Source organism: Poecile atricapillus, chromosome 22 (genome assembly GCF_030490865.1).
Source record: "Poecile atricapillus isolate bPoeAtr1 chromosome 22, bPoeAtr1.hap1, whole genome shotgun sequence".
NCBI classification, from domain to species: domain Eukaryota; kingdom Metazoa; phylum Chordata; class Aves; order Passeriformes; family Paridae; genus Poecile; species Poecile atricapillus.
In genome coordinates this window covers 2,868,245-2,882,108 of record NC_081270.1, presented here as the reverse complement: position 1 = coordinate 2,882,108, position 13,864 = coordinate 2,868,245, and the positions used below count along the sequence as shown (strand labels likewise).

At 39.3% G+C, this 13,864-nt stretch overlaps 1 protein-coding gene across 1 annotated transcript in view; it reads right to left on the bottom strand.

Annotated features, from left to right (window-relative positions):
• Nucleotides 1-4,700, bottom strand: part of PRKCZ (protein kinase C zeta) — a 40,604-nt gene extending 35,904 nt beyond the window's left edge. Inside the window, exons 1-2 of the mRNA XM_058855024.1 lie at nt 4,400-4,700; nt 3,436-3,634 (exon numbers count right to left, since the gene is read on the bottom strand). Coding sequence (XP_058711007.1) covers nt 3,436-3,506 — 71 coding nt within the window. The 5' untranslated portion in view covers nt 3,507-3,634; nt 4,400-4,700. The remainder of the gene's footprint in view (nt 1-3,435; nt 3,635-4,399) is intronic.
• Between the last annotated feature and the right edge of the window lie 9,164 nt (nt 4,701-13,864).

The following is a 13,864-nucleotide window of genomic DNA, read 5'->3' as shown; positions in this document are numbered from 1 at the left end:
AATGTGTTAATTACCCATCTTTAATGCATGCTTACTCGGGTGAGCCAAGCTCCCTTATTATAATTATCAGCGTTTGAAGTGTTGTTAAAAACACACCAGAAGTTTTCGTAATATTTTTTTTTTAACCCAGGTGCTTCTTCCATCAGGAGATAAATAAAATCTCAATTATTGTAAAATCCTTTTAAACTGTAGGCTTTTCCTCACATCCACTATATTGTTTGAGATGAAGCTTTCACTAGGTGAATCCTCAAAGGATGTAAAATTCAGATAAAATCTTACTCAAATTCTGCATCTTTCACTCTACCTTTGGAGTGTTTAGAGAATGTGAACCCAATACTGAACTCTCTATGTAAACTATACATTATCTCAGGAATTTGTGACAATAACTTTTGATATAAAGGCAGTTCACAAGTCCAGTCAAAGCAGGTCATGTATTGAAGAGACGAAAAAAGATTATGCAAAACAAAGTCTGATGATAAAAACAAGACTCTCTACTATTTTTAAAATATTTTTCAAATAACTAAGTCAGGGAAATCAATTAATAAACAAATGCAAAAAGAAACAGGAGATGAACTTCTATCATTTCACTGCCTTCAAAACCTTCCAGACAACAATTAGGACACTGTTTTGTAGTTAACGGCTACTGACATGTGTAATACTTTCCCCTCTTAGTTTAATTTAGGAAATATATCAGAAGTTGTCCAACATGAATGAGATAATTTTCTTATTTCCATACTGTGTGACAAGTCATTTTAGAAAAAATGTTATACAACATATTCTGCCTACTTATGTCTTTCAGCCAGTTGAACAGTACTGCACTGACATAAGAAACTTAAACTCCACAACTTACATTTTAAATTATATTCATTAATAACTCACCATTTTGCCTTTGCTAAGAAAAATTATGATAAGCAAAGCTCTAAAACAATCTTAAAAAACTATACTGCCTTAAATTCAGATTAAAAGCACTGCTACTTTTTCAAGTGTATCTTTATACTTTGTAGAGCTCTCCAGGAACAGCAACTTAGTAATTCTTCATAACACCAACAGCAAAAGAAATACATATGCCACCTGCCAACCTGTAAATCCATATCACCCACAACACTGAGAACTGTCAGGTGAGGTTGAGTTTAAGAACATTCCCCTGTCAAAGAAGTCATGTTTTATGCATTTATGAAAGTAAGAGACCAAACTGGTTCTCACAGCAATGTTTGAGGGCTGGTACAATGCCTTGTCCAAAGATAAGGTCACCAACAAATGCAGCTCATTATTTAAAGCACTGCCACCACGAGCCACTCATGAAATCAAGCAGCTGTAGATGTGTGGTAACCGTGGACAACCACACTTTCATAAGTATCTACATAACATTCAGAAACGGAAAATACACTTTAAGGTAACACTACTACACACTATAAACTCCAAATAAAGCTGGCAGCCACTCATGAGCCTTGAATTGTTAAAATTATTATAAAGATCTCCGTCTACAAGTAAATTAATGAACTTCATATCCATGATGTCCATGCTCCTTTGAGACTTACTGTAATTAATTTTGATATCTCTACAGCCACATCAGGCAATCAGGGCACAGGGAAGTGAAAACCATTCCTTATTTAACACTACATAATCGCACAGGACAGTTTAAAAAAAAATAAAATATTTGAAACTGGACACTACACAGTAATATGAAGAGCTAATGACCCGTAAGTTCTGTCTGAGCACTTACAGCAAGAGAAATAATTCCAGTGACAGATCAAACATGTCACCTCTTAGAGACAAGATAATACGCAGCAAACCAGACTGCACCACTGCTCTGTTTCAGTGATTTCAAGTAACCAGGTATAAACTACAGGCAACTTGTGTAATTCTTAGTTTATCACTGCAGTTACTTAGTTTTTCTTTTGTAATCTCTTCTGGCAGTGATTTCTTGTGTGCTATGTTAGGAACTCTGTCACACCCAGAAACAGGAATACCCGAGATACTCAGCCTCCAGAGATACACTCAACACTCATGTTTCAAACTTCCTCATGCTCAGATTTCTAAGAAGGATTTCAATATGGCATCTGTACTATTATTTTAACTTTAGCAGCTACTTGAATAAGTTAGTCTCTAATTCTGAAGATGCCCTTGATGATTTCCTGCAGTCTGTCAAACTTGTTCAAAAGCTGAGTGCAGTACTGCAATGGAGATACTGAGATGATCAGTTGTAGAGGCTATAATGCCAGAAAGAGTTTTACTTCACATAATTTGATCAGCAGAACAAAAACAAAATTCACAGAGCTTGGAACTCTTGTTTGTAACTTCTATAGACTTCACAGCTAATGCAAAAGACTGAACGTAGTGTTGCAGGAAAAACTACCATAGTTTATTGTAAAACATGGTAACAATAATTACTTGGCTTCTAACATTGACACAATTATTACCACCTCCCCCAGTTCTGCACACAAGTTCCACAGACACACTCCTTATATCAACACTACCTGCCAGCAAGCCACCACAAATAATTTGCACACAGTTCTACTGGTGTTTGCAGTGCCTTCCCTTACAGAGCTGAGGCAGCCCTCCCGTTGCATTACCTCATTAACTTAATTGCTCTAGAACTCTAAATTCAGAACTTCAAACTACATGGCACAGATAAATAGGTACGTTTAAAAAGAAAACATTTTGTTTTCAATAAAATTTGTGAAGTGACTTGCATAACTACATCACATTTAATTCAAAACAGCCTTTTTCTACACCATAATATAAGAACATGCACAGTAGTAGACACATTTACTTACTTAACAGTAAAACATCAGAAAAGATCACTCAAGTCACGTATTAAATGCCAACAAATTCAGTCTAAATACTTCCAACCAAGTTTAAGGATCTACTTGGGCCAAATATTTAACTTCTGAAATGCCTTAAACTCAGGCCTTGAAGCAAGACAGGAGAGACTAAAGCATTATTTTACAAGGTCCTCAGAGTGGCAGCAAACCAATTAGATCAAACATCCCTGAAAACTCAAATTTCATGTTGCTGCAATAAAACCTTCCTGTTTACACTGACAACTGAGTGAAGTCATAAAGGACCATAACATGCTGATTATAGACAAGATAAAATGTAATAACTGCATCTGGATACAGAAGATGGATCTAGACCTGGCTGTGACTCCGGGAATCAATAACCTACCAACTCACAATAACTGTGGGTTTGTCAGTTATGCACGTTTTCTCCCGTTCTGAGATAAGACTAAATTAACTTTTCTTCTTGATCAGCACGCTGCAGGAGTGTGACTGGTATTTTAATAGCTCAGAAGTTTATCTGCCTGATGTGATATTAATTACAAATCCACCAAAGCCCTGGTTACTCTATCACTAGGTCAGACCACAAACTCCTGCTCAATATGCTTCAAAAATAGACAGGTCACAACACAGAGGAAAGGACACACTGACTTACCCACTGTAGTGTGTTTTTACTCTGATGAAATCTTTGTTCATGTCAATTTTGGAGCCCATTCTACTAGGCATGGTCTGTATTTAGCAGCTATATAAAATTATAAGTATGCAAAAATAAGTTGATTTTAGATAGGTAACAGACTCTGAAGTGAAGAGCTTCACGTGAAATGTATTTCTCCTCCAGATGATTCTCAATCCAGCTGCATGGATAAAAAAAACAGAATACTGATGAATATACATACACTGCTAAACAAGTTGTGTCAAATTTTAGAAATACAAATAGCTTTACATAGAACAGCGAAAAAATCAAAAGGAAAACGTGTAAGACCCTTGAGCTGCACAGAAATTCAGTAAGATTGGTTAAAAATACCCTGTCCGATTTAGCTTTACAGAAATATCCTAAGCATTTGAGGATGTTTTCTTAAAAAGTCATCCAACAGCTCTCTCCTGGCTGAAATAACTCCACAAAAGTTTCTACTTATTCATCAACACAGCATCTTATTCTTTTCACCCAAAGAATCAAGTAATTAAAAATAGCTTTTCTGTAAATAAAACACTGTAGCCAATAACTATCAGTTACAAATTTACCCAAGAGAAGCAGCAGAGGAACTCTGAGGGGCAATTAGCATACCTTTATGACTGGAGCCTGACAAACATCCTGTTTATTCCAAATTACCACCTCACACATGAATGTGTGTATCCAGACACTTCCCTAACCCCGCTGTCCGGGCAAGCCAGGCCACAGGTACCGGGGGAGCGGAGACTCCCGAACTCTCAACCCGAACCTCCCGCGGGGCTCAGGGGAACACGCGGCCCCTCCCATGCACCCGGGGTCCCCCCTCAGCCCCGGCCTGCGGGGAGCGGCCGGGACGCGACACCGTCGCTCGGGACGAGGCGGCGCCGGCACTTCTCCCGACGGAGCGAGCTCTGCCCAGCCTCCCCACAGTGAGCTTCCGGACTCCTACCTGCTCCGACCGCGGTGGTCCCACCCCACACAACAGGGCCCCGCGGCGAGCAGGGGCCGCCCCCTGAGCCGTGGTCGGCTACAACTGCGCGGCCTCAAGTTGCTCAAAGTCCCGCAAGGAAGTTTCGAAGCGGACTTTGCCTCGTTGCCGGCGGTACCCCGGCGGAGAGCAGCAGCGGCGGCGGCGGCCGGCGGAGGAGCCGCGGTGTCCCTCAGGTGCCCCCTCAAGTCCCACCCCAGGTGCCCCCAGCGCCCCTCAGCCCCTGTCCAGGCTCAGTGCCCCGCGCCCGCGGCAACATGGCGGCCTGAGGGCGGGAGGCGCAGCCAATGGGGAGCCAATCCCCGCCCGGGTTCCGCCCCCCCGCTGCCAATCGCAGCGCGGGAACCGTTACCTGGGGAGCCGGAGCGTCCCGGCCAACCAGGGCGGGCGGAGGGGGGGGGGGGGGGGGGGGGGCGGCGGGGAACACCTGCAGCCAATGGGAGCGCGGCGCTGCGGGGGGCGGCGGCTGAGGGAGCGGGGTGGGGGCAGGTGTGAGGGGACAGGGGACTGCTGAGGGGACAGTGCTGAGGGGACAGGTGTCAGGGGACTGGTGTGAAGGGACTGTGCGTAGGGGACAGGTGAGGAGGACAGTGCTGAGGGGACAGGTGCCAGGGAGTAGGGAGACATGTAAGGGAGGACAGTTGTAAGGGATAGAAGACAGTGCTGGGGGACAGGGGACAGTTGTGAGGGGACTGGTGTGAGGGGACTGGCCCTGTCTGCCTCCCCCAAGAGATGCCAGAGCTGCTTTCCAGGAAATTTCAGCAGGAAGCCCCAGCAGTGATGTCCCGTGGATGTCAATCCAGTGTCCAGTCCGGGGAGGGGCCGCTCAAAGTGGCTAAAGCAGGAAAACCACGGCTGAGATAATAAAGAGGGAATAATATCAGACTGGCCAGACCAGAGAGAAAAACAATATATTAGTGGTGGAGCAACCAGAGTTCCACAAGAGGCAACCTGTGACATGGTTAATGCCCTTCACTTTGTAAAGTTGGGTTTGGATGTTTTTCCCTAGTGATGCTTTGATATTTTGCTTCCAAACTGTGAATTCTCTGTGACTGAATCAGGATCTCCTGTGTTTTCCTCACATAAAGCTGGGATGGTGAAGTTGAGTCCTCCAGTGGAAATGCTGCTCATCCTGCCCAAACAGCTGGTTTCCATGTGTATTTTAAAACTTTCCTAAGCAAATAAGCTATCCAAGCAAAAGGGGTTGCTTTGGGACTTTTTCTTGATGTATTTATATCCACCACTGGGCAACATAACTCACCACATTTGAAAAATAAACCAAAACAGGGAGACACAAATGTTCGATTTTTTTTTTTTTTAATTTTTTTTACTACCTGGAGTTGAGTGGTCACAATTTGTATTTTGAAATGGAAAAAAATAATCAGTCCTTAGTCTCCTACTATTCCATCTACACCTACATCAAGTTTTTTCAGGCATGTTTAGTACTTTCTCGTCACCTTTTTGGGGCTTTTGGGGTTTGTGTGTTGGACAGTTTGCAGCAGTGTAGCTCTGAGACATCTTCTGGTGTTTCTACAATCTTCCAAAATACAAATAAATAATAGTTGGCACTAGTTTAATTAGCAGTAAAATGGGAAAATGTATTCCCATCAGTCAAGATGTTTTCTCTGACACCAAGGAAATGGACCCAATGGTTTCATTTATCAGTCTTTAATTAAATTATTTGTGTGTCCACTGCTAATTTTATCTTATTGAACTCTCAAATTGGTTTCAAAGTGGGCCCTTAAATCTTCATGTGTTCCAAATTTCTCTGCTTAAAATGGAGAACATTATGTAAGGTTGGTCTATAAGCATAATTCTTTTAGGTCAAGGTAGACTTTGATCTCCATGTCATGTGAATTAAATGCTTCATCAACTTGAGCTGTTGGATTGGGAGATAAAAGGTTCTTCAGAACTGTGATCGAAGTTTTGTGTGGGTTATTGCTGTTTTTCATTCTAGCACAACTTACCAAGGAGATAAGCTAAGGTATATTTTCAGTGCTTGATGAAAAAAAATCTCAACCATCATAATATTTTCACATCTCACAGAGATATTTTATAGTTATTCACTTAGTATCAGTGCTGTTGTTTTAGAAGTCTTGTTTTGGGTTGGTTTGTATTTTCTTACATTACAAGACTGTTTAAACAGTTGAATTTCTCAGTAGATGCTTCCCACTTCTAGGCAGATGGCAGTTTTTGGAGCGGATCTTGGCTTTGCTCTGTTCATTAGCTGACAAAGTTGTAACTGGTTTGAAACACAACAAGTTGTAAATCTTGAGTGTATTCATGACCTTTCTTCACCCCTTTATTTTCCGAATGGCAGGCATTGACTTTTGTCTTCTGCCAAGCCATCCTCAACTTAAAAGTTGCAATATTTCTGTCTACTACATCTAGATTTGAAGAGCTGACAGCCTCCTACAGGTAATTTACTTTAATTCCAGGTGTAAATGAGATATCTAAAATTTTAGTTATTTAAAAAATCACCATTAGAATCTTTTCATATCAGATCTTTTAGTCTTAAGAGCAGTGATCTGAAGCGATCTGTTTGAGAAAGAGAAAGCTAAAAAGGGGTTTTTGGGTTTTTTTAAAAATATTTCATTTCTGAAATTCTACATTCAACCACAGCATCCAGTCATGCCACAGATTACTGTAGCAGCAAAGGTGTTATTTATTAAATAATCTAATGATGGTAGTCCAACTAGTGCAACCTGGGAGTCTGATGTTTCATCCTTCTTGAACTATCTTTTTTGCCTAAAAGTTATGATCATGCTGAGTGTTGTTTTCTGAACATTCTCCATTATTTCCGGGCACTCTTGTTAATTCTTTTCAGGGCTGTACATCCGCAGGTTTCCAGCAGATGGCAAGAGATTCCCAGGCAACGCTCTGGGAATCAGGGTTGTGCAGGCGATTCTTACAAGTCGTACGTCTTTATTTAGTGCTTCAGGGTGTTGAGAACTGTTCTTTAAAAATCAGTTTAAAAGTGAAAAAAAAAATAATAATCTTTGGGTTAATGATTGCATTAATAATAATTAAATACATTAAATAATTAAATAATTAAAAATACAGCATCGGACACAAGGTACTTGTCTCTTTCGGACAAGGCTGACCAAAAGCTCCTCCCTCCCAAATGCTCCAATGAAAACATCATTATGGCATCTACTTCTTCAAGATAACGGTTGCAAAAAAGGGTCAATCGGTACTAATTTCACCTCAGTAGAAGCCAGGTATCCTCTTAGTACTTGAATTCATGACTCAAAATCTTCAGCTATATTAGGACCTCCCAAGTTTCCAACGTTTTAAAGATTTAGTAGTGATTAGAATGATGCTTTCAGACTGTGAACTAAACAACAAAGAAATTGAGAGAGACAGCTCATATCTCCAAATGCATGTGAAGTGTGAGTAACCGGTTCTGTATCACTTTAGAATAAAAATGCCTCCCCATAGAATGTCTCTTTAGCAGATCAAACCAGCAGCATGTGCAGGCTGCTCTCCAGCCTACTTACTCTCTTCTTTTGCCAAGGAAGAGACTAGATATTGTTTCCACTGAAATAACTGGCAGTGAAATCCTTGGGTGCAATGGGAATGAATTTGGGCCACATGCCACAAAGTTTGGGTAAAAATAATAAGGCAAAGTATAAAGTATATAAAATATATTTGAACATAAACTGGAGTACAATAGATATTCTACATAATATCAGAAATCACCATGGCAATTCTTTGTAGCCTTTCTTGCTGGCTTGAATATTAGTGTTTTTCTAGCCAGTGTTAAAATAGACAAAATTAATAGTTTCAAGACTGTTTTCAGCCAACACCTCCCTTACTTGTCTGTCTTATATAAGATAGAAGCAACCAGAAGCTGACTCTCTTGTTGACACCTCATTAGCCAGGAGGAGAAAGAATTCTATGAGTAGCCCAAACTACATATCTTTAAAAGCAACTAAACCCAAACCTTTGAGATTCTGTATTTACTTTTTCAGGATATTTAAACAACCTATTTGATTTTGCAATACTATGTGCACTGTAATTGATAAAGAAAATATAGAACATCCTGTCCTTCATATATATTCACATACAAGCTCGTGTATGTAAAACTTTCACTCACAAAGATGAGGGTAGGATAATCCTAAATATATCTGTAAATAATGTGGTTAAAGGTGTACAGAAATAATTCTTTTGTATTTGTTTAAAGCTGGAAGAAATGCAGCAATAAAGGAAGAACAGCCTGGATAGAGCATTATACCAGATGTTTTACAGATTACTCTGTATTTCATCACTCAGTCTTTATTTAATCTTAAGGCTGTAGTAATTGTAATACTGGAATAGCTCAGTGGCCTATATATTGTTTTGCTACTTCCAGCTGTGCCTGTTCCAATTGGTCAAAGCTGACCAATTATTTATTACTGTGGAAAGAAAAATGTTCTCCCTACTTCACTTGGTAACCCCATAAATGAAAATTGAGTTTTGTGATATTTGTGCTGCTCTCATTGAGATTACTTACCCAATAAACAACTAATGAAACCTGACTTTGCTAGTAATTTATGTTACCCAGTAACTATGTTAAAGATGTTTGGGCCAAAATTAGGAAGAGTTTCCTTAAGAGTGTGGAGAATTTGATGCATGACAAACTATCTTTTTCTCTCTATTGCATGTATGGGGTTAGTAGTGTGCAGTGTAACAGAGTGAAACAGGGAGAAAGAGTGTGTTTGTGTGGGAGTGTGTTTGTGTGGGAGTGTGCTGCTTGATTATCACAGGGTTGAGTTTCTTGCCTTTTATGTAATAATCACTGGAAGGTACAAAGGTTTGTCAGTTGAGACTTTCAGTCTCCCTGTTTTTCACAATTGGCCAATAAGATTATATTAGGTTTGCCTAATATAGTTCTTATGCCAAAGAGAAAGAAAATTTACTCGTCTTTTCCCCTTTCCAAATGGAAAAAAAAAGGGAAAGAGAACTGAGGATCAAGGGAAATAGAGGTATTGCAAGAGTTAAAGAAAGGGATAAGTTTCCAGAGGTTTCTAGTGTCTCAGAAATGCAGGATATTTGGATTTCTTTTTTTGAACCAATCTTTTCATGGAACAGTGAACTCCCAATAACATCTGATTAGTTCTGTTGGTGCTACATTTTCTGACAGTCTGGGCTTGACTGTCTTCTCAGATTTGATTTTACTGTGCAGGACTTAGTAAAAGAAATAGCTGTGGCACAAAGCTGCTATAAGGAGAAAGCAGATCCCTGACGCATTATGTAATGAGGGGCTTAGATCCTCAAATTAATTCTATTTAAGACACAGTGCCTTTCTCATCTATCTACCAAATCCATCCAAAACCACATATTCACTGCCAAATTTGTATTCTGTTTTCATTAGGAAGAATCATCTCTTTATGTTTGTAACATATATTACACACAATGTTATTTTAATATCAAACAGGCTTTCAACCATAGCAAGTGGTTTAAACTGCTGTAATAAACAGGGCAGGAGGGAGTTGCTTCAGATTTTTTTCTTAAACAAAAATATTCTCAGAAACTCTCAATAAGCTATTTATCTGTTCTGCTTCAGAGACAAATATACAGGGTGCTGTTTTCCTCCTAACACGTGTTTTTTCAGGATAAGGACTGGGAGCATTTAAAATCAGAGCAATCGTATTAAGTGTTTTGTTGTCCCAACAGCAGAAGCCTCATTGAGCTAAATTGGTTTTGCTACATTATCTATTGGATTAGCAAACCATTAGAAACTGATGTGAGAGCTTTTATTTTAACTGGGATAAATGCTTTCATTTTTACCCAGAAACAGGGCAGACATTTCTGTTTTTAATCTCTTCATAGTGCTGTCACTATTAATGCCAGCATTACTTTCAAACAAATGCAGTATCTTGCTCTTCTTCATCTTTCATATTGTGCTTTCTGATTCTTTTCAACTTCGTGAGGCAGCAATAGCTATTTTTTTCAGTACAGCAGCGTGCATAAGTGCCCCCCAGAAAGCTCTCATGAACACACAATGGCACTTCCTCTTCTGTTGTCAAGGCCAAAGGAGAGTTTTGCAAACCCTTGGGCACTGAAAAGGCAGCATGTCATTATGAGCTGAAATCTCTAGGGACATTTTGATTTTCCTTCTAATGCATTTTATCTTCCAGTTCAATAGTTGGAATGCCTATTTTGTCCGTTTATAGAAGCTCCAATTTCTGTATATCTACATTTTATTAACACTTCACATTTAGAATGATTACATTAACACATATCCCACTCTTTTTCTCACAGACACGCCAGTCCACAGAGCAGTACTATAAATTGCTGAAAGGAACACAAATGCTTTCAGGTGCAGCACAGAAAAAGTGCCTTCTCATCTGTCACATACTTCTTTTTGTGGCACTAGTACAACCCATCTAAAGTCAGCATTCAACTGACATCAAATCTGGCTTATTTCACTTTATTAAGGGCATCGTGAAATTAGAGTTGAATAGGTAATTGTCTTTAGATGTTAATAGGTCTAAAGTAGTAATGTCTGGGGATTGTTAAATACAATGATTTCAAATGGAAAAAAAAAAAAAGTGAAGCACTCACAAAAGTATAGAAAATTCAAATCTATGAAAACTCCAATCAATTCACCATTCTGCTGTACTGAAATGTCTCCTCAAAAGATTGAATGGCATCTGAGTTTTCTGTTTCTGGCTCTAGGAACCAATTTAAGAAAATCTCACTCTTGTTGATGGAGGTGTTTTATCTTGTGCTACTCATGCAAGTGCAACAACAGCAGCTGAAACTCCTGTTCTCCCCTCAGATCCCCTTGTTCCTGGGATGGACACATTGCCACGTGTGCTCACAGAGCACTTTCTGACTCCCTGCAATCTTCTGAGATATTTTTTGCCTTTTATTTATGCTTCTGTCTACATCACTGCAGGTAGTCTGGATTCTGGCTTTAGGGTTTTTTGAGGAGATTGCTGCCACCTTTTACTTTGATCAGTCACGCTGTGCTGTGCATCTTGAAGATCTGCAGTCAAACTAGAGAAAAAATTCACTGAATAAATCTTCTGGAGCAGTCAGCAGGACATGCAGCCTGTGACTCTCCCAGATGGAGAAGCAACTAATTTTGTCCAAAAACCCCATGTGATCAGTCAGTTGGCTGCAGTGTAAGGAGTTATGTCAGGTGCACAATTACAAACTATTACTGCTGAAGTAATTAGATTAGACATTGCCTTTATAATATCTGCAGCCACCTTCTTGCTAATGACTCTTAATAACCAGCCACTGCACTCTAGAGGGTCTAAGGGTTGTGCTTCTTTTTCTGCTCTTCAATAACTTTAATTCCAAAATCATGGATTATTTTCTTATGATTTGCACTCCTCAGGAACTTTCTGTGAATATTCCTTCAGCTAGATTTAGTCAATAATTCCACTCTTAGCAGAAGATAGTGACATTGACAGGCTACATAATAAACTAATAGCTGGAGAAAACAGTGGGATACAAAAAGGCTGGATTCTGCATTCCCAGCAGAACTTAATCTGATTTTAAACTACAGATTATTTCTGATTTTTGCAAGTGTAAGAGAGGGGGTGGTGGCACTGTGGTCATTTTAAAGGATGTTGTATTTTTGTGGTGGTGAATCATGGAAAAAGCGACACCTTAGTAAGGAAAAGGCATTGTAAAGTCATGCTTCTGCTGCTTTTATTCCACTCTGCATTAAATCGTTATATAGAGCAGTAGAACTGATTCAGAAGGCAGAAGAGGTTGAGTTTCCTTGGAAAGAAAGTCATTATGACCAAAAACACACTTAGAAAAAAAAATACTGTATTTCTGAAATGTAGCATTCCATCAACACCAGGAACAAACAATAAGAAAAATAAATTAGAAAGAGGAGAAGCAGAAGGAAAAGAAAAGAAGCTTGATTACCTGGATATATTGAAGGAGATGCAGATTTTGATTAATTTTCTGGGTAAGGTGAAATTTGAGTGATATTTTGCCTTCATTCAGTATGTGTGCCTCAGAAACTATGGTAAATAGTACCATGAAAGTACCAGATGGATGCACTTACCGAGCTGGAGAATAAGAGTTTCTGCCTTTCCTGAAGGGCTTTTCTTCTGTAAAACTCAAAAACATAGGAAAGAAATTATTATACCAGTTTTTTAGTTGGAAGGTCTTGACTGAGATTCCCCAGCAGGCCAGTGGTGAGATGTGGGAGCAGAATCCAGGTGTCTCAGTCCAGGGTTGGCTTGGTGAGGACTTTGTGAAACAATCACAGCTTGATGTCAGTTGGGATTTTCCAGCACTCTGTTGGCTGACAGCTTTTCTATGATAACAGAAACTAAAAATTGAGGTGAGCCTAAGACCTACAGTGGAGTATACTTTCTATTACACCCCAGTTCAAGATCATTCTTTTCTTCAAAGCATTCTCTTACTTCACTGGTAATGAAAAAATCTTATTCTAAGTTATAAATCAGTGCTAAAATGTTTTATCTTTCAGTGCTGGTCATATGAAATCAAACCATAAATCACAGGTGAGTTAAGGTAGGAGGAATGTGCGCATGCTCCACCAGAATGAAATCCTCCTTTCACCCTTATTGCAACTATTAATTGTCAGCCACACACTCAAGAGCCCAATCTTAAACGCCAGCAAAGCTCTTCTCTCACCTACAGCTTCTGGCTTAGTCTCTCTCCATGCTCCTTTCCACGGCAGTTTTCAGCCTCTTGCTTTGCTTCCTTCTTTCCCTCTCCCTCATTTTGTCTTTTCTTTTGGGTCAGTCTCTATTTTTAAAACAACTTCTCATTTTCAAGGCAACAATATCCTGAAAATAAATTTCTGTTTTGTAGTGTCTTACATTGGCTTCCTATACTATCAATAATTATCAATATTCCAATATATTTGCTGTGGAGATTTTAGAGAATAATTGTGAAACTAGTCTGTTGTGAGTACTGTGTTCATTTGATGAGCTCACTGAGATTATTTACAGAACAAAGTGTTATGATTTGGGTGAGAGATTTAGTCCTGAATTAAGCAGTGTGTATGAGGACCCATAAATTTCACTGTTGAATAATGGAAGTGAAGAGGCCTAAGAGACTAGGTCAGCCTCTGAATAAAAACAGCAAAAATATCCAAAGCAACAGAATAACTTAAAGACAGTTATGAAATGTTTTTTACTTCCCTCAGCTATTTAGGGACAGATTCAAAAAGGATATTTTCAGAAGCGCACATGGTAGATTCTCACTGAAAATTAACAGAACAAATTCTAAAGTCCTTCCTGCAAATGGAGTCCGACTTTCTTCATTATCAATCACCTTTCAAATTTTTCCAAATCCAACACAGGAAGCCTGAGCTTTTCCTGTGTTTCTAAATATTTTCTCTATTTTGGGACTTATTCAACTAACAAACATTTCTGTGTATAAGTGTTTAAACTTTCATTGGCTTAGATCTGAAATGTAATACAGTCATTATTAACAATTCAG